This window comes from Camellia sinensis, chromosome 6, assembly GCF_055761805.1.
Source record: "Camellia sinensis isolate YWXY chromosome 6, ASM5576180v1, whole genome shotgun sequence".
NCBI lineage: Eukaryota > Viridiplantae > Streptophyta > Magnoliopsida > Ericales > Theaceae > Camellia > Camellia sinensis.
Genome location: NC_138966.1, coordinates 159,647,821 through 159,668,621, shown reverse-complemented (window position 1 = coordinate 159,668,621; position 20,801 = coordinate 159,647,821). Strand labels below are relative to the sequence as shown.

At 34.8% G+C, this 20,801-nt stretch overlaps 2 protein-coding genes and 1 pseudogene across 2 annotated transcripts; all 3 read left to right on the top strand.

The window, feature by feature from the left end:
• The first annotated feature begins 337 nt into the window (after positions 1-337).
• On the top strand, positions 338-2,804 carry LOC145793748 (putative disease resistance protein At1g50180 pseudogene; annotated as a pseudogene).
• Positions 2,805-7,087: 4,283 nt separating this feature from the next.
• On the top strand, positions 7,088-9,806 carry LOC145793747 (putative disease resistance RPP8-like protein 2). Its single transcript, XM_082876617.1, has 2 exons — positions 7,088-7,181; positions 9,016-9,806. Exons 1-2 carry the CDS (start codon positions 7,088-7,090, stop codon positions 9,804-9,806), a joined length of 885 nt encoding a protein of 294 aa, XP_082732743.1.
• A 117-nt stretch (positions 9,807-9,923) lies between these two features.
• LOC145793746 (putative disease resistance protein RF45) lies at positions 9,924-10,601 on the top strand. Its single transcript, XM_082876616.1, has one exon. It carries the CDS (start codon positions 9,924-9,926, stop codon positions 10,599-10,601), a length of 678 nt encoding a protein of 225 aa, XP_082732742.1.
• Positions 10,602-20,801: the final 10,200 nt, after the last annotated feature.

The following is a 20,801-nucleotide window of genomic DNA, read 5'->3' as shown; positions in this document are numbered from 1 at the left end:
TTGTAGTTTATCCGTTATTTAAGATCATGTATTTATTTATTCTCATGTCATGTTATTGTTTCAACACATTGCCAATATAAAATTCTCATAAGACGGAATAATTAATCAATTTTTAACGCAATTAATTGAGACTAGTAGGTATTCATAAAACATTTATTACCATTTTCCTTGCAAGAAAGTGTGATTGACTCTTGCGAACAGGTGCATACGGTTTGGGCCCAAAGAAAAAGTTCAACCACAAAGAAGTTAATTCTGATCGGTACTAAAAGTTGTACAAGTTCGTGCTTCTATCAGCCAAAGTTAGAACGCTGTCAGACGCACCGGAGGCTAAAGAAATATGGCTCAGGCTGTTGTCTCTTTTGCAGCCAAATGGATTGATGAATTGATGATTCCAGAAGCAAAACTCTTATACGGAGTGCGCGACCAAATTGACGATTTGTTGGTTGAGTTAAGACAGATGCAGTGCCTTTTAAAAGACGCAGACGCAAAACAAATTGAACATGAGATCATCCATCATTTGGTTGGGGAAATCAGAGAAGTTGGTTATGATGCAGATAATGTGATCGCAACCTTGTTCCTTGAGGCTGGGCCAAGGAGAAGAAGAAGCATCCGAAACATCCTCGTGAGATCTATTTGCATATCCAATGAATTCATAGCTCGACACAAGATTGGATCGGAAATTAATACAATTAAAAGTAAGATCACTAGGTTTACTGCAAGATTATCAAGTTACGGCCTAATTGCTATGGCACATGAAAAAGAATGTTCAAGTTCTACGCTCCAAAGGTCATCTCAGTTACGACGAACTTATTCCCACGTTCATGAAGAGGATTTCATTGGTTTTGAGCAAGATATCAAGATATTAGTTGCACAATTGGTGAGTGAAGATGCCAAACACTGTAGAGTTGTTTCCATTTGCGGCATGGGTGGTTTGGGAAAGACTACCCTTGCTAGGAAAGTGTACCATCACCAAGACGTTAGGTGCCATTTTTTATTTATTTATTTATTTTTTTTTTATTAGCAAAGAAAAATTTCATTAACAGCATGAAATTAGAGGTACAGGAAGATGACATGTATCGAGAGAGATTCGAAAAGTACAGATTACCCCTACTATTGCTACTCGAATCCATACAACCAACCCCTTGGCCTCACAATTTTTTTTTTTAAACAAAAAAAAGTTAAGAAGAACTTAACTAGAAAATAAAATACATGAATCCCCACAAAATCAACCCACACAACCCGAACCCAATAACCAACACCAAAACACCCAAGCTTTTCAAACTAACTCCCAATGCTGCTGCACTCCCAAGCTGCTGCATTCCCAATTCACCTGTGCTGCCAAGACCCACGCACGCCACCAAAGCCAAGACCCACACCTGCTACACTCCCAATGCCCACACCACCCAACCTAAAAACCTTTCAGCAGCCCACCAATACCAAGACCCACACCACCAATACCAAGACCCATGCCTGCCAAGGCCCATGCCTGGTAACACTTGCCAAATGAATATTTTCCACCTCCTCTACCTCTGCTAACTCACCATCATCAGCCTCTTCTTCCACTCTGCCGTTGCCCCTTGCGGGCCCACCTACCACCTTGCTCCTGCCACCATCATCATCCTCCACATTGCTCCGTACCTTCCTTGGTACACCATCCTCCTTACCTATGTATCCATCATTTGACTCCATGCTAGCAACCTCTTTGAAGGCCAACTTCTATGCAAGCACCTAAACAATAAACTCACACTACTAGCCGAGCCTACCAAGACCCCTGTTAGAACACCCATCTCCACTTCCATGGTTGAAACACTTCTTTTCCGATTCAAAACTCTAAACACTCACAGCAACCGAACACACCCGAGGACGAACAAAACCCACTGCCACTGCTGAACAAGACCCACTGCCATCTCCACTTCCATGGTCGGACACATCTGTTCCGATCCAAACTCTGAACACACCCACTGCAGAAGCTCCAAAGTTAACAACCCAAAACATCGAACAACTGCCAAGGCACCTCCATACATCTGCATGAAGTTCACCCCTCAAACACCCACTCGAAAAGGAGCGCTCGAATGAAGTCTTAGATCTGGATCGACTTCAAAACCCATGTTTCCCCCCAAGAAAAGCACCGAAGCATCTCCATAGATCCGAACTAGAGTTCATCCCTCAAACTCCCACTCGCAAAAGAGCGCCCGAATGAAAATCCTAACCAGATTTGAACAACCTCTATTCTGGACCAAAACCGACCTCCTTCTACTCTGTTTTGACCCCTATTCCAAGCACCCCTGGTGAAACAAAATAGACAACCCCAATGAATCATCCAAAAATGGGACAACAAACAACAAAAAGTTTAAGATCGGCAGCACCGAAACACACCTAAGTGGGAAAACATTGTGGGAATTAGGTGCCATTTTGATGCCTTCACTTGGGTTTCAATATCTCAACAATGGCAACTAAAAGATGTTTTGCGAAGGATCCTAACTAAACTCATTCCAGAGAAAAGTGGGCAGATTGTGAATATGATAGATGATCAATTAGTGAAGTTACTCTATGAATTTCAACAACAGGGAAAATGCTTACTGGTTCTTGATGACATCTGGTCATCAGATGCTTGGGTCAGCTTATCACCAGCATTTCCCAAAGTAAATACGGGCAGCAAAATAATCCTTACTAGTCGTAAAAAAAACATGATAACATTTGTGGATCCAAATGGTTTCGTCCTTGAACATAAGTGTTTAAGCAAGCAAGAAAGCTGGAAGTTGTTTGAGAAAAAAGATTTTCCGAAAACAGATACTACAGGTTAGTTTGTTGTGAAACTTCAAATTTTGTCACTACTTCGATATCCACAATTACACTACTACTCTAATATGATATCATGTTTTGGTTTTGTAGTTCAAGAGCACTTTCCCTTTTTATAAGATCTAAATGTTTCTATTTTTAATTTTTTTTTAAATAATCTTATGTTCATACACTTTTTCAAATTATACATCACCACAAATCTTGAAATAAAAGCAGTGACACATGACATAGTTTTTCTAGAAAAATTGAGTTGGAACCACGAAATAAAAAAGAAAAAAAAAAATGTGAGGAAAATTATATGAAGGTGATTCTTCTAGTTTTACAACAAAAATGTTTATTTCTTTAATTTGTGTGAGCTTATAATTTCTACTGTTTTCCTCTTAAATAGGTTTTTTCTTTGTCTGTGAAGTTTAATTTGTTAAAAAGAGGTGTAATTACTCTTAAGATTTCTATAATCATGACTTCTTCAAAAAAGGGATCAAACACATGGAACTATAACGATTATGTTAGAGAAAATATATGATTTCTCACAATTAAATCAATCAGTGAGAATAAGAATTAATGCGAAAAAGATTAAATCAACAATGACACAAGAATTTTACGTGGTTCCCTCAATGTGAGACATGTTCACTGGATCGAAATCTGATTTCACTATCAACCAAAAAGTTTCCAAATGATTACAAACGAGATACAAATGGTCTCACAAAACCACCCTTAGGTGAATTTCAAATAATCACAAATAATCAAGAGGAAAGACCTCACCAAATAGATGAACAAAAATTTTCAAAACAGAGTTATAAAAGACCAAAAATAAAAACCCAAATCAGCCCCACAGTGACTGCCGAAATAAAGCCACAGAATTTAATTTCACCAAACTTTGAATTCACCAATTGAATTACCTAGCAAGCACCATATGAAATTTGTTGTTGCCACACAAAACCAATACCCACCGAAACAATGTTGTAGCAGCCGCACAATCCTTCGGAAGAGCAAAGACAACATTATATATATTGTTAAATTTTGGGTTTTTTTTTTTTTATATATCAAAACTCTAATTGTTATTAAACTTAATATTAAACACCCATTGGGCCTTTAAAAGTCAGACATAATATATTAAAAATATATTATAACCAATACGAAACTAAATATTTTAATAAACTAATTGGGTCTCATACTCTACTAAGGAGGTATACCCAACAATTCTCCCCTTACAGACTTAGGTGGAGACATCAACCATACCCACCAAAGTTCGACACTTCAAATGTTTGTCCCTCGATAAGGTTTTAGTCAATATATCTGAAATATTATCATCTATGAGAACCTTTTCGAGTTGCAACAATTTTGAATCTAACACATCACGAATCTAATGATATCTCACATCAATGTGTTTTGATCTCGAATGAAAAGTAGAATTTTTGCTCAAATGAATAGCACTTTGACTATCACAATAAAGCACATACCTTTCTTGCTTCAAACCTAACTCTTGCAAAAATTTCTTCAACCATAACTCTTCTTTACAAGCTTCCGTGATGACAACAAATTTAGCTTCGGTAGTTAAGAGAGCAACACATTAATTTAGATTGTCATGCCACAGCTCCCCCTACAAATGTCATCAAGTACCCTGAAGTAGATTTCTTAGAATCAACATCACCGGCCATGTCAAAATTCGTGAACCCATCAAGCATCGGTTTACCATCCTCAAAACATAAACACACCTTCGAAGTCCCTCGAAGATACCTTAGAATCCATTTTACCACTGTCCAATGTTCTTTACTCGGATTAGAGAGAAAATGACTCACCACACTAACCAAGTGAGCAATATCTAACCTTGTACAAACCATGGTGTACATCAAAGAACCAACCGCTGAAGTATAAGAAATTTCCTGCGTCTCTTGTCTTTCTCACTTGTAGGACATTGATTCGAACTAAGCTTGAAGTGACTCATAAGTGGACAACTAACCGGCTTTGCTTTATTCATGTTGAACCTCTCAAGAACTTTCTCAAAGTAGCTTTCTTCAGACAATCAAATCAGTCTCTTTTTGCAATCACGAACAATTTTTATACTAAGTATTTGCTTTGCCGGTCCCAAATCTTTCATAGCAAAAGACGTGCTCAACTCCGATTTCAATTTGTTAATCATAGTGTAATGTTGACCCACGATTAACATGTCATTAACATAAAGCAAAAAAATAATAAATTTTCCATCCAAATTTTTTTCACAAACACACAATAGTCCGAAGTAGTTTTAGAAAAACCATTATTCATCATGAAATAGTCAAATTTTTTGTACCATTGATGTGGGGCTTGACGTGGGGCTTGCTTGAGGCCATACAAACTTCTTTTTTTTTTCAGTTTACAAAAAAAAATTTCTTTCCCTTTCTTTACAAAACCTTCTGGTTGCTCTATGTAAATTTCTTCTCCGAGATCACCATGAAAAAATGCGATCTTCACATCAAGTTGCGCAACTTCATGGTTCATACTTGTGGCCATGCCAAGTACAACCCGAATAGAAGACATCTTCACAACTGGTGAGAAAATCTCATCAAAGTCAATACCTTTCTTTTGCCCAAAGCCTTTCATAACAAGACGTGCCTTGTACCTTAGATTCTTGCCATCATTGTTCAATTTGAAAACTCACTTATTTTTCAGAATTTTCCTCCTCTTAGGCAACTTCACTAAATCATAAGTGTGATTTTCAAACAAAGAATTCATCTCTTCTTCCATGACGTTTTTCAAATCTCCTTTCTTTGCATGCTCAATTGTTTCTTGGTAGCTCTCAGGCTCTCCTTGATTGGATATCAGCACAAACTCATTAGGAGGATACTTTTTCAAAGGTTGCTGGTCCCTTGTAGATTTTCTCAACTCAACTTGTGGTGGTGGTTCTTGAATTGGATGCTCTTCCTTAATTTCGGGCTTAACTTCATTAGCATTAGAATCATCCTCCACATCTTCAATAGGTAGCTGCAATCTCCCCTATTTTCATCATCAACTGAAGATGAAGAAGATGGATCTATGTCAATGAGATTACTAGTTTTTGGCTGCAATTGATCACTTTTGCCAAAGTCTTCAATTGTTTGGTCTTTAAGAAACATAACATCACGGCTTCCAATAACTTTCTTGTCACCGGATCCCATAATCTATAAGCAAATTTATCACGCCCATAGCCAAGAAAAATACATTTTCTTGACTTGCTATCAAGCTTGGACCTCTCATCCTTTGGAATGTGAACAAAGGCTCGACAACCAAACACTCTTAAGTGCTCATATGACACATCTTTGCCAGTCTAAACTTTTTCGGGAACATCACCATTCAAAGGATAGGAAGGAGACAAATTGATCACGTCAACCGCTGTTCTCATTTCCTCACCCCAGAAGGATCTTGGCAATTTAGCATGTGAAAGCAAACATCTTATTTTTTTCACAATGGTGCGGTTTATCCTCTTGGCAACGCCATTTTGTTGAGGAGTCTTTTTAACTGTCTTTTGATGCTGAATACCTTGACTACAACAATGCTCATCAAATGGCCCAATGTTTCACCACCATTGTCTATTCAGATACACTTCAATTTATGCCCTGTTTCTCTTTCAACCATGGCCTGAAAATACTTAAATACATCTAGAACTTGATCTTTAGTTTTTAGTATAAAAGCCCAAACTTTCCTTGAATAATCATCAATAAAAGTAACAAAATAAAGTGCATCACTATGTGTTCTAACTTTTAAAGGACCACAAACATCTAAATGAATCAACTCCAAAACATTTTTTTTTTCTAGAACCAACATTTTCATGAAAAGAAACTCTATGTTGTTTACCTGCCAAACAATGAACACAAGTTTTAAGATGTGTACCTTTCAAACCGGGTAGAAGCTATTTCTTGAACAAAACTTGCAACCCCTTTTCACTCATGTGCCTAAGCTACTTGTGCCACAATTCGGTAGAAGTATCATCCTTAAGTGCATTGACAACACCTTTACAAACTTTTCCTAGCATCGAATAAAGTGTATGAGTCTTCTTGCACTTAGCCACTACCAAAGAACCCTTTGTGAGCTTCCATATTCCATCACCAAATTTGTTGTTGTAGCCTTCATCATCAAGCTTCCCGGTAAAGATTAAATTGAGGTAAATGTCAGGAACATGCCTCACATCTTTAAGCAACACCTTGCTGCCCAAATTTGTTTTCAAGAAAACATCACCCATGCCAATAATCTTGGACAAACCTTCATTATCCATTCGAACGCAACCATAATCTCCTTTGGTGTAGGCAGTGAAGAAATCAACTCAGGAAGTCACATGAAAAGAAGCACCGGAATCAATCATCCAATTGCTCTTTTGGCCCACAAAATTGATACAATTATCTTCACAAACAACCATGAGATCATCGATAGTAATCATCGTTGTGTCTTTTTTGCTTCATACCCACACTTCTGTCACGCCTTTTCTTCTTGTTCTTGAGTTTTCGGCATTCTCACTTCATGTGACCTTCTCATGACAATAATAGCCCTCAATGTTATTCTTTGAAAAGGAACCATATCTTGATTTGTTCGACTTTGATCACGACCATGAGAGGTCTTACTCCTCCCCCTTGTTTTGCTTCGGTCTCTCACAACAAATGCTTCAAAATGAGAGAAATCCACTGATTTTCTTCTAGTTTCTTCATTCAACATGCTAGTAGTGACTTGGCTCATTGTGACAACTCTATTGGGCGCCGAGTTACTAACTGTCACAACCAAAGTCTCCTAACTTTCGGGCAAAGAACTAAGTAGAATCAAAGCCTACAACTCATCATCAAAAAAAAAAAATTCATAGAAGCAAGTTGGTTGACAATACTATTTATTTCATTCAAATGTTCCGGAATGGGGCTGTCATCTTTATATTTTAAATTAACCAACTTTCGAAACATAAAAGCTTTATTTGTGGCTGATTTTCTTTTTCTATCATAAAGGCCCTCTAATTTTTTCCATAAATCATGTGCCAAAGTTTCAGTAGCAACATGATGAAAGACACTGTCATCAGTCCATTGACAGATAACACCAACGACTTTTCGATTAAGCCTTTTTCATTCATCATCTTTCATACCCTCGGGTTTGCCACTATCACTCTCAATGGGTCCATACAAATCTTTACAAAATAATAGGTTCTCCATTTTTGTTTTCCAAGTTATCCAATTTCTTCCATTGAAACTAGACATACAACCCACATTCCCCTCAATTGATTTACACAAATAAATAAATCTACATAAACTGTAAGCTCTGATATCAGTTGTTAGAGAAAATATATAATTTCCCACAAGTAAATCAATCAATGGGAATAAAATCTAATGTGGAAAAATTAAATCAACAACGACACAAGAATTTTACGTGGTTCCCTCAATGTGAGGTACGTCCACTGGATCGAAATCCGATTCCACTATCAACCAAAAAGTTTCCAAATGATTACAAACAAGACACAAATGGTCTCACAAAACCACTCTTACGTAAATTCCAAATAATCACAAATAATCAAGAGGAAATATCTCACCAAATATATGAACGAGAGTCTTTGAAATAGAGTTGTAAAAGACCAAAAATAATAACCCAAAACCCAAATAAGCCACACAATGATTGCCGAAATAAACCTATAGAATTTAATTTCACCAAGCTTTGAATTCACCAATTGAATTACTCAGCAAGCACCAGATCAAATTTGTTGCTGCTACACAAAACCAATACCCACCAAAACAATGTTGTAGCAGTTGCACAATCCTTCGGAAGAGCAAAGACAGTATTTATATATATTGTTAAATCTTGGGCTTTTTATCAAAACCTTAGTTGTTATCAAACTGAATATTAAATACCTATTGGGCCTCTGAAAGTCAGATATAATATATTAAAAATATATTATAACCAATCCCAAACCAAAATAAATATTTTAATAAACTAATTGGGTCTCATACTCCACTAAGGCGATATACCCAACAGATTATTCGGTCGGTGGTAAGGCTATGGTCAAATATCTCATCCCGTACTAGCTCAAATGGCCCAATATGCACCATTTCAATAGAAATACAGTACACTGCATTTGGTTATTCGGTTGGTTGATTTAACAGTTTAGACTAGTTAATTCATATTTTTGCAAATTCCTTTTGGAGTTCATATAAGACAAACTACCATACTTGTGTTTGTCCAACTAAGACAAGAGGCTTCTATGTATTGATAAATTTGCACTTTGTTCTGTTGCAGAATTCAAAGTTGACACAATGATGGAGAAGTTAGGAATGGAAATGGTTGGACAATGCGGGGGCTTACCTCTAGCCATTGTGGTGCTTGGAGGACTTCTAGGAACAAATCTGACCTTGAGCCATTGGCAGAAAATGCAACAAAATTTTAGTTCTTATCCAAAAAGAGGAGAATACATCGGAAGAGAACAAGATGGAAGAGTATTGGATGTGTTAGCTTTGAGTTACCAAGACTTACCATATCAGCTCAAGGCATCTTTCCTCTATTTGGGCAATTATCTTGAGGATTTCGACATTGATGTAGAGAGACTATATCAATTGTGGATGGCTGAAGGCTTCATATCCCAAGAAAAAATAGGAGAAGACGAAACCATGATTGATGTAGCGGAACGTTACTTGGGTGAACTAGCACAAAGGTGCATAGTTCAAGTGGAATTGCAGCCAGAGGAGTATTCAATAACTAGAGAAAGTAGAGGGTTTCGATGTTGTCGACTTCATGATCTCATGAGGGATTTATGTTTGTCAAAGGAAAAAGAGGAAAACTTTCATCAGGTCATTGAATATGGGCATATAAATCAACAAGAGCATCCCTCTTTTTTATCCATGGTAACATCAATTGGTGGTAGCACTTACAGTAAAATACACAGACTTGTCATCAATCTAGGTACGAAGAATAGTAACTTTCGTCTGTTTGAACAAGAAGAAAGAGCTCAGCATATTCGGACAATTTTATTCTTCACAGGTGATGATTGTGATTATCCGTCTAGAGAACAATTGACCCGTTTATCCAAATAATCTAAATTTCTTAGAGTTATAAATTTCGATGGAAATATAATTGGCAATATAGAAGGAACAAAAGAGTTACCAAAAGAAATAGGAAACCTTATCCTTTTAAGGTACTTGGGTCTACATATGACTGCATTCACAAAGTTGCCATCATCAATAGGCAACCTTAGACACTTGCAAATCCTTGATTTGCGAACATCCAACTATCGTAAGATCAGTATTCCAAATGTGTTATGGAAGATGGAAGGATTAGTACATCTTTATTTTCCATTGTTTGGTCGCTTTGGTACAAAAGTCAAACTACGAGTAGATGGTTTGAGGAATTTGGAGACGCTACAAAACTTGGATTCAGATAAGGTTAATGTTAGAGATCTCTTCAAATTACCCAATCTCCGGAGATTGGAGAATCTATGTGTACGAGGAAAGCTTGAGGACCTAACGATGGCCAATAACTACATCCTTAACAGCAACCATCAACTACAACACACATCCATTACTATTGAAAACTGTGATTTTTGTTCAGAAGATGGATTAACCCTCCTGAGACAACTGCTTGGGTGTGTTTGCCTTGTTCGATTGCATATAGATGGGTTTATAGGTAAGTTACCACAATACGAACACCAGTTATTATGCTCAAGCCTCACCTTTTTATTGCTGCAGAACTCTAAACTTGAGGAAGACCCAATGGCAACACTGGAGAAGCTGCCTAACTTAAGGATTCTATTCTTAGGTTCTGCCTTTGTAGGAAAGAAAATGGTTTGCTCAACTCATGGTTTTCCTCGTCTCAAGAGACTAAAGCTTTAGTATTTAGAAATTGAGGAGTGGAGGGTGGATCACAGAGCCATGCCTAAACTTTCTTCTCTACAGATTGCATTCTGTAAGAAATTGCAGATGCTTCCAAATGCATTGAGACTCATCCCTACCCTCAAGGAATTGCAGATTTCTTGTATGCCTAAAGCATTCAATGACAGGCTTCAACTGGTCGATGGCCAAGAAGGAGAGGATTTGCCCAAAATTAGCCACACCCTTTCCATTCGTTTTGAAGGTAAAACAATTCTTTTTTCTAGATGATTCCAAAAGGGAACAGTAAGAATTCTAATATACCACAGTAAGAATTCTTATAATTTTGTTTATTAAAATTCATTTAATTTGAACAATTAAAAATACTTTAATTATAAATTTCTAATAAATTAAAATTATTTATGAAATTTTTTGTTCATATTTTAATGAAAAAGATAAAATGAAAATAAAATATACTATTATGAACAATTGAAGTTTTTTACGTATAACAATTTATAAAAAAAAAAGAACATTTATTTGTTAATATTGAAATTTAATATAACTCAATACTAATTTTCAAAACAAAATATAACTTTTTGATTATTTTTTCATTGTGATTTATGATTTTTTTAATACAATATTATAATTTTTACAATTAAAAATATTATTTTACTTATATTAAAAATATTTTCATATTAAATTAGGGGTAAAATTGAGATAACATCCACCATTATAGAGCAATAAAATTTTAAAAAATAAGTTATAAAAACAGGATTTAGTTGTACATATTGATAGGACTTGATAGTAATCTTAGGAACAAAATAGGACTTATTGGTTATTTTCACTAGAATTTTTCAGAAATAGAGGAAAGTGAAGATCAGTACTTCTTCCACCCATCTCTCTCCCTCTGTCTTATTTTTTTCCCCTTTTCTACATATGCTAATAACTTTTCCTCTTGAAAAATATTTAGATGCAAGCTGTTCTTCTGCTGGTAGTAGACTTGTTTCATATATATTTGAAAATTTATACCTACATCTCATTTATTTTTAGTTACTTATTGCTCCCAAGGCCTATATTGTGTAACGCCCCAAATTTCTAGCCCAAATGATAATACAACAATCATGGCTCTTTCAAAGAAAACCGAATATAAATCTCTAAACTTATATTACATGATACAATAGTTCTTTATCCAACAATACATTAATCCAACAACAAGTAAATAAACAAATAAATACCCCCAAGGGTTTACAAGTTTCCAAGGCTTGAGCCTGGTTACACAAAACAGTTATTCAAACCCACACAAACACAACCCTTGGCTTACACACAGAATCACAGCAAAATGAGAGCATTGTACTCCCAACACACATACTTCCACGCCCCTAGTTCGGTGGAATCACCACATCTTTTCATGCACAAAAATCTCATAGGGTGAGCATAAAGCCCAGTAGGAAATTCTTCACAAAGTATATACATTTTGTACAAGTCTGAAGAGATGAAATGCACATGTCATGCTATGCCCTTTTTGAAGATAAATCACATTTTCATCTTTTGAAAACCATCATGTAATTTCAATTGTTCAAAACTTAACAATTTATTTCAAGGGCGGTAAATACGACTCTGGTAATCCCTAGGTCGATGTCTACAAGCAGACTATACAAGTACTAGAAAATTGTCATTTTTACCGGTATTAGCCGGAAGGCTCAACACCTATCCGCGCGGGTTTTCGGTCTTTCACCCTGGACTCTCAGGCCAACTTATTCAATATCATCTACACCACCTATCAAGACTTACCAACGTATTTACCCCAAAACCATTCCATGAAAACTTGTTTCTCAACATTCTTTTCTCAATGCAAGTTTTCAAATCAACTTTCAAAGTTTAATGTAATCAAATGAATTGATATGCCAATTTCACAAGATGAATATAAATATTTTTGTTCTAATTCATCATCCAAGGAATAACACAATTCCCACTTCTCAAGTATCCTCAACAATTAGTTATTTCAAGACTATTTCAACGTTTTGAACAATAATTTTCAAAATGAACAACAATCCTTATATTCTCTGAAATTCATCATTTATATAAGTATAAATAAGAAAATTTTCAAACATCCATTTATTTTGACACACAAAATAAATATAATAATATCATTCATGAATTTTTAGTCTCTTTTAAAAAAAATCTCCAAATTCTAGGTTTTCTCACCAAAACTATGCAACTCAAATCTTTTGAAAGAAAATTTTCCAAAATCATATTTTCTTTAATCAACGAAGATCATTTTCAAAGAACAAGAGACAAACTCACTTTCAAAATCACTCAACTTCTCGAACCAACAATCAATTTTCAAAGCTATCGAAAGATGATTTCGAAAATCATCTAGATCTTGCAAATATATATATGTATATATAACTCTAAGAAATCCCTACCTCAAGTTTTGAAGAAGAAATGAGATGAAATCCCCAAAATCAACGGTGTCGAAACTCGATCTTCACCGCACACAACGAAGCCCATGAGAAGTTAACCAACTTTGATGAAAAACCTATGGCAGAATTCTAATGGATCTTGAGAAATCAAGGTTTTAATCCAATTTGGCATAAGGAAATGTAGAGAGAAGAGAGAGGAAAGGGTTTTTAGAGAGAGAGATATACAAAAGTGATCTGAAATATCAGATTCACGAACTGATATAACATGGTCCGCTCGAGCGTGGAAAGCCCCGCTTGAGCGTCAAATACACTTTCCCAGTACTTTTGCAGACAGGTCAAACTTCTGGAACCAAACATTCTTCGCTCGAGCACATAAACGACCGCTCGAGCGGACAAGCAACTTCTAATGCATTTTGCATTTTTGCTTTGGGGGCGCTACCCCTCAACCCTGCTAGGGCGCTGCACTAGGACCGGCCAAAGGGAGCTGCCTCCTGGACCCCCGCGAGCTAACCGGGTAGCTCGATCCCCGCCATACTCAGCGAAGTGGCAAAACTGGGATCGCCACATACTGGAATTCATGATATAATTGTATCTACATCACACGATATTTTTGTTGGTATTTTTCTGTCTAAATTTTTAGTCTCTAGCATTACTCTCAAGACATCTATTTATCTCTTTCTTACTCTTAATAGTTCACCATGAAATGGTATATAGATAAAGATATCAACTGCTACAAAGAAAACGAAAAAAAATTGTGTTGTTGAATTTCTTATTAACATGGATTTAACTTTTAAATCTACATCTTATCTTTTCCTTTTACATAGCTTCGAAATTAGTTATTTAATAAATTAGGAAGAAAAAATTTATTTTGACACAGCAGTTGTCCTCTGTGGATTGTTGCAAACCACCCATAAAAATCATGAAAGCGGGTAATTGCTCTTAAAAAAATTAAGAAAATTTTTCTCTTAAAAATAAAAGAAAATAGATACATAACTACATTTAGAATTGGAGAGGAAACTTGTACGCATTGAGGGGTACTAATAAGCACCAAAAAGATTGTACCATCATGTTCTTATTGATCATTACTAATGTCGTGTTCCTATTCATTACTAATTTCATGTACCTATTCATTTGTACTGTCATGTTTCAAATTCACATGCTTATGCTATGTTCACCATGAAGGTGATGAAGATTAAGAAGATGAAGGCATTGTTGTTAGGGAGGCTCTTGTCTCTGTTGAAGCTGAAGGGTTCAGGTAATAATTGTTGAAATTGAAGCTCAGCAAGTTGTTCATTAGTTAAATTTTATGTATAGAACTGGTGTTGATAAAGAGGATATGCTAGCTGATTGTCATATAATTGCTCTATATTTTCTCAACTCTTGTTTCGTTCATATTAGAGGGTCTTATAAAACAGATGGCCCATGATCATGAAGTAGCCAGGTTTGCTCTATCTATGAATGTAATTTCTATGGTTGATATGGCATGTATCCAGACTAATCTTAGGCTGGTTTGACCTTCATCTAGTTTTTCAATGAACTTTTCTTTGGTTGACAGAAAAAAAAGGAATGAAATCAGAGGATGCATTCTTCCTTGCAGCTGTTTGCTATGATTTTAATTCTTTTTACAACTTATGAGGCCGTTATGAAAAGTTTGACAAAAGTGTAGGCAAATTACATAGTTCATATAATCTCGGATTTTCAAATGGACCTGTGAAAATGCAATTCAATTTGAAGAAAATAAAATGAGAAAAGAAAGAACCAGCATGGTATAAACAAAATTCTTTGTTCAAACTATTTGCGTAGCCAATCAAACTGTTTGTAGTAAATTGCCAACCATCCAAGGTTTTGTGATAATACATGATACGTCTGTTGCATCACTTTCACGAAACCAATCATCAGTAGTAAATAATTTACTAATTAGTTACCTCTTTAAAGTATGTTCAACATTTATTCTAATCTCCAGATGAAGTTATCAATTGCTACATTGAAAGAAAATTATGTTGGTGAATTTCTGATTATGGTATTTACATATTGATCACAGCCTAACTTAACTTAACATGGGGTTTAACTTTTATCACCCTCTTATCTTTTTTTATTCACATGTTAGCTTTGGCATTGGTTAGGTAATAAATTAGGATGAAAATTTTGCTTATTACACGACAATTCCCACTGTGAATTGCTACATACCCATAAAAATTATGACAGCAAGTACTGTCTCTTAAAAAAAATAAAAATTAAGGACTTAAATAAAAGCTAAAATATATTGGACTAGAATTGGAATTGCAGAGAAACCTTGCCCCTTTCAACTAGAATTAAATGAGTACTTTTATGTTTTTATTCACCATTTGTAATGTAATGTTCATTTTTTTTTTTTTTATAGTTTGTCATGTAATGCTCCTATTCGTTAGTATTGTCATGTTTTAATTTTATAAGCTTATGTATGCTTATGTTCAAATCAATTCCAGGTGAACGGAATTGAAGGCAATGCTGTTTGGGAGATTCTTGTCACCGCAGGTATATATTCTATGCACAAAATTGGTGTTGACACAGGTTGTGGTAGATGATTATCATATATTCACTTGATATTTTCTCAACTCTTGCTATGTTTATGCTAGAACATCTTGTAGCATGCTACTCTTGGTTTTAACTTCATCTAGTTTTTCAATAAAATTTTCTTTTGGTGACAAAAAAATGAATGATATCAGGGATTCATTATTTCCTGTTGCTTACATTGCTTTAATTAGCTTCATACAATGCTTTTAATCCCTTTTTGAAACTTATGAAACCATTATGAAAAATTTGAGAGAAGTTGACATAATTGATTTGTTAGAGTTAACAAATATTCAAATTCAGGCATTTCACTTACTAATCTGCACATGTACTTATGTTAGATAAAAAATAAGAAAAAAGATAGAACAAAGACCCGCTGATGCCTATCCTACTTTTGTCACAACTCATTTGTTAAGACCCAATGATGCCTTCAAGTGTTCTGGACCCTTTGTTCCACATATTGATTGTGGCTCTAGCAACTTTGAGTTCTTCCTCTTTTTGACCAATCTGCTCTTCCAACATGGCTTGTGACATCTCAAGGACTCCAATCTTCTCTTCATATGTGGCATAGATGCTCAGAAGTTCATTCCTTTCAATTTCACAAGCTAGAAGCTTTCCGCAGAGATCTTGCCTGTCATTTGAGATCTTGATGACATCCATTTTTGTAGCTCCAATCTCTCCCTTTAGCTTGACATTCTCGCTTTCACATGCTTTGAGCTTGAGAGTGAGTTTGTCATTGATCTTGGAAAAATTCAGAGATTCATTGTAAAGCTTTTCATAAGCTTGTTGCAGGCCATCACCATCAATCTCATCATTGTCTTCCGAAGTGTCATCATCTTCTTTTTGCTCATCTTTCTCCTGGACCTCATCCAGTCAAGCAACTAAGGCATGAAAGTTGATGGATGGTGGTGAAGATGACTTTCCTCTTTCATGAAATTGACTCAGAATGTCCCATGCATCTTTGGCCTTTGTACAGTGAGCAATCCGTTGCGGTTCTTCGTCAAAAATTGTTTCACGAATTGTAGTCAAAACTTTTTGATTGCTCGGATTGTTAGCGCTTTCAATATCCTCTTCAATGGCTTGCCAGCCCTCAGGGTCGTGAGCTCTCAGAAAAATCCTCATTCTCATCTTCCAGAACAATTAATTACTCCCATCAAACGTAGGAGCACAGTGCAAATTCTGACCACGAGCAAACTCAACTGGCTTTGAAGATGGTTGGGTGACAGTAGACCAGAATACCATGTAGGTACTATCTCTGTCTTCACCGGATTCAGTTTCTTTAGGCTCTTGCTCTGACCCGCTTTCATCATCCCAAGTCATTGTATAGACTTTCTTCCTGTTCTTTTTTTATGGACATTCAAAAGCAATATGACCAAACCCTTGACATTCGTAACACTTGACACCTTGCCCCTTCACAATCTTCTTTTCAATTTTTGGAGCAACTTTCATGGAAAAGTTTTGGGTTTTTCATTACCCTTATCTTTTGAACTAGGATCCTTGAAATTGGGCTTCTTTTTCTTTAATTTTTTTTTTTTGAACTGTTTGGTAAACATAGCCGTCATTTCAAACTCTAGATTAAACTCAATCTCAGGGGTCTTAGCAGCCTCATGAGCACTAGTAAAAGCCACACAATCTTTTTGTTTTTTCTTAGAAATCTTGTGGGCTTCATAAGTCTGCAAGTTTCCAACCAACTGATCAAGCTTGAGGGTATCAACATCCTAAGCCTCCTCAATAGCTGTAACTTTTGATTGGAACCTCTTGGGTAAAGACCTCAAAATTTTTCCAATAATCTTAGCTTCAAGGATCTTTTCTCCGAGTGTAAAACAGGAATTCACGATGTCACTAAGTTTAGCATAAAAATCATCAAACATCTCATCATCACGCATAAAAAGAGTTTCAAAAGAGGAGAAGAGGCATTAAAGTTTTGACCTTTTAACAGAAGTAGTACCCTCATGAATAGTTTCAAGAATATCCCAAGCCTCTTTTGCTACCTCACACGTGCAAATACAACGAAATTCTTTAGGTGTGACAGAGCAAAAGAGGGATTGAGAGCCTTACTGTTCTAACTTGAGTTTTGATGGTCGAATGTGTCCCATTTATCAAGAGGTTTGGGAATATCAACACCATCAATGGTGACAATAGGTTCACTCCGCCCATAGATTACACAGTGCCAAATTTTCTCATCGATAGATTTTAAAAATGCTCTCATACGAGCTTTCCAATAATAATAGTTTGTACCATCAAGTAACGGAGGTCTATGGGTTGAGTTACCTTCGCGAATTGAATCCATATCACCAATCACACAAAATCACACTCCTATAGTTTTGATAAAACCAAAGAGTGACCTGTTCTGATACCAATTGAAAAACCTAAGTGATTCGTGATTAGATCAAGATTTAATTGTACCAATTAAAACTAGCAATCTAAATCATCTAGCACATACGAAAGTGATTTAGATTGTTCCTTCAAAAATAATAAATCGCCACAAACAATTTTTTACATAGAAAAATGACAATTGGAGCACCTCCAATTGTGATTAAAAAAATCACAGGCAAAATGCCACTAATCAGTCCACTATGAAAGGAAGACAGAGTACAAATTTACCAAACAAATTACCCAAACACTGTCAATTTGTCTTCAACAATCTGTATCTCTTTCACCGCAACCTTCGTCTTGGAATTGATCAGATTGATGTTTAATCCACAACATCCATTGTCGAATCAATGACTGCGCACGACATCAAACTCCTTCGAAAACTCCATGCTTGAATCTCTGGATTCCACTGAAGAAGAACACTCTTGTTGTTGAATAAAACAATCACCTATTTGATGTATAGCCTTCAAAACCATGAGTTTAATACCCAACCAAACATCAAAGAAAAACTAGCAAAATAGCCCTAGAAGAAAACCTAGAGCCCCCAAAACGGATATGGAAGCATTAGCCCTAAAAACAGATGGACCGCAGCTTTTAAAGCAAACAGGGCCGCGATCCCCGCTCAAACGTAGGACTTGCCGCTCAAGTGGAATCACTAAAATGTGTGCGATTAAACAGGTCTACGCTCGAGCGTTGAAACTCACGCTCGAGTGCAAAAACACGCCTCCCAGTATTTTTACAAACAAGCCAAACTACTGAGAAGGTACAAACTCCACTCGAGCAGGAAGACAAAAAAACACTAGGAAAATTACAATGCATTTAACCCAAGCTTGTTCGCAGAATTAGCAACAAGTAGGGACCTAACAATACAGATTTGGTTAATAGATATATTATGTAACTGGAAAGTATTTAGAATTTAAATCTACTATAAACTTTGTGTGGTTCAAATCATTTTAAAAATGAATTACACTTTAAAAAAAAACTTTCATTTTTTTTTTGGGGTGTGTGTGTGTTAAATCAAAAAGGATTATAAACTTAATCACTGTGTTTGGTTTCAATTTTCTTAATTCAATTTTTTGGAAATTGAGTTTTTTGTTTTTCATTTTTTTTTCGTGAATATTTTTAAAATTTTAAATAATTTTTTTTTTATACTTTTTTAGATGCACCATACTTGAATGTGTTTAAAAAGTAAAATATTTGTAAAAAAAATATTTCAAACAATCAATAAATATACAAAAATATGAAAAATGTACTGAATTTTCATATATATATATATATAGTATTTTTAGTACTTTGTGATTTTTTTAAGGATGGTTTTTCACAAATATTATATTTTTAAATGTATTTACGTTAGGTGTATCTAAAAATTTTAAAAATTGTTTAAAATATTAAAAAAATTCAATAAAAACAAAAAAAAAAATAACAAGAAAAATAAAAAAAAATTAATTTACTGAAAAGTAAATTTTGAGTTATAAAACCAAATAAGCTAAATAGTTTGTTTAGGGAAAGAAGATGGTACACACTTTTCAAAAAGTATGTACCATAGGAAAAGAGTTATAATTAAAGAAGAAAATGGCGTAATTTCATATTTTTTGAGTTATAATTATAAATAAATAAATAAATAAGTCATAACCAAAAACCACATGAGGCATATGTAAAGATCTCATAAGTCATAATTAAAATAATTTCATAACTAAAGAAAAAAATTAATCATAACTAAAGAAGAAAATAACATAATTAGGGGTGCATATGATTCACCTCTTTCAAGGGGAATGTATAGTACAATTTTCTATTTGTTTATGATCCATAATAATTTGAGCACAGTGGTGTTGATTATGAATCAAATCAATGTTTAAATTCATTTTTTCCGCACACGAGTAATGTTAGAGATCCATACATTTGACTCACAAATGCACTTACAGTGATGTAATAAGGGAATTGGACCGTTGACCATTACATGTGCTACAAATTAAAATTTGACACCTATCATAACATATCATTATGGATAAAATTATAAATAAAAAAAAATAAAAGTCTCAAACATTTCATTTTCACACATGTAACAGTAAAGAATAATAGGTCATATGATATGACATTTTTAAGAGAAAGTGTGTATAATTAACCTCTTCCTTCAACTTTTAGGTATAAATTCACGTGAGATATTTTAGTAAAAATTTGATAATTTTTTAAGGATCTCTGAATTATGCTATACTACATGGGTGGAATCTTGTGTAGCCTGTGACCCTAATGAAATGTTGTATAATACTTTGCATATCAAAAAATATTTACTGAATAAATTATGAATTGTATAAGAAATATTTATAAAGATGAAAAACACAGTCACTAATTCAATTTTATTGCTGGACATTAATAGGTATGCAAAATTGATAAATACACTACGACAAAGTGCACCTTCGGCGACTAAAATGGGTGACTAAAAAAAATTTAGTCGCCAAAAGTTGTGGAATTGGTGACTAAAAATTTTTTTAGTTGGCAAAAGAATAATATTTAGCTACTAAATTTTTTTTGTCGGAATATATTCATTATTGTCGACTAAAAGAATTTAGTCGCTAAAAATACCAGAATTGGCGACAAAAAAAATTTTTTGTCGCCAAATAGTTAGTTTTGGCTACTAAAACCATTAAGTCGCCGAATGTAAAAATAAAAATTATTTTTTATGAAATTAATTAACATTTGCTGGCCAAAAAACCATTAAGTCGCTACTAAAACCATTAAGTCACCAAATGTAAAAATAAAAAATTATTTTTTATGTTAAATATATTTTCAGTGACTAAAATTTTTTTATGTAGCCAAATAGTTAGTTTTGGCTACTAAAATCATTTAGTCGTCGAATGTAAAAATAAAAAATTATTTTTTA

Bases quoted from the DNA above. Each gene is read 5' to 3' on its own strand.
- LOC145793746 (XM_082876616.1), top strand. From the start codon at position 9,924: ATGACTGCATTCACAAAGTTGCCATCATCAATAGGCAACCTTAGACAC.
- LOC145793747 (XM_082876617.1), top strand. From the start codon at position 7,088: ATGAAAAGAAGCACCGGAATCAATCATCCAATTGCTCTTTTGGCCCAC. The intron at 7,182-9,015 runs GTAATCATCGTT...GTTCTGTTGCAG, and splicing joins CAACCATGAGATCATCGATA to AATTCAAAGTTGACACAATG.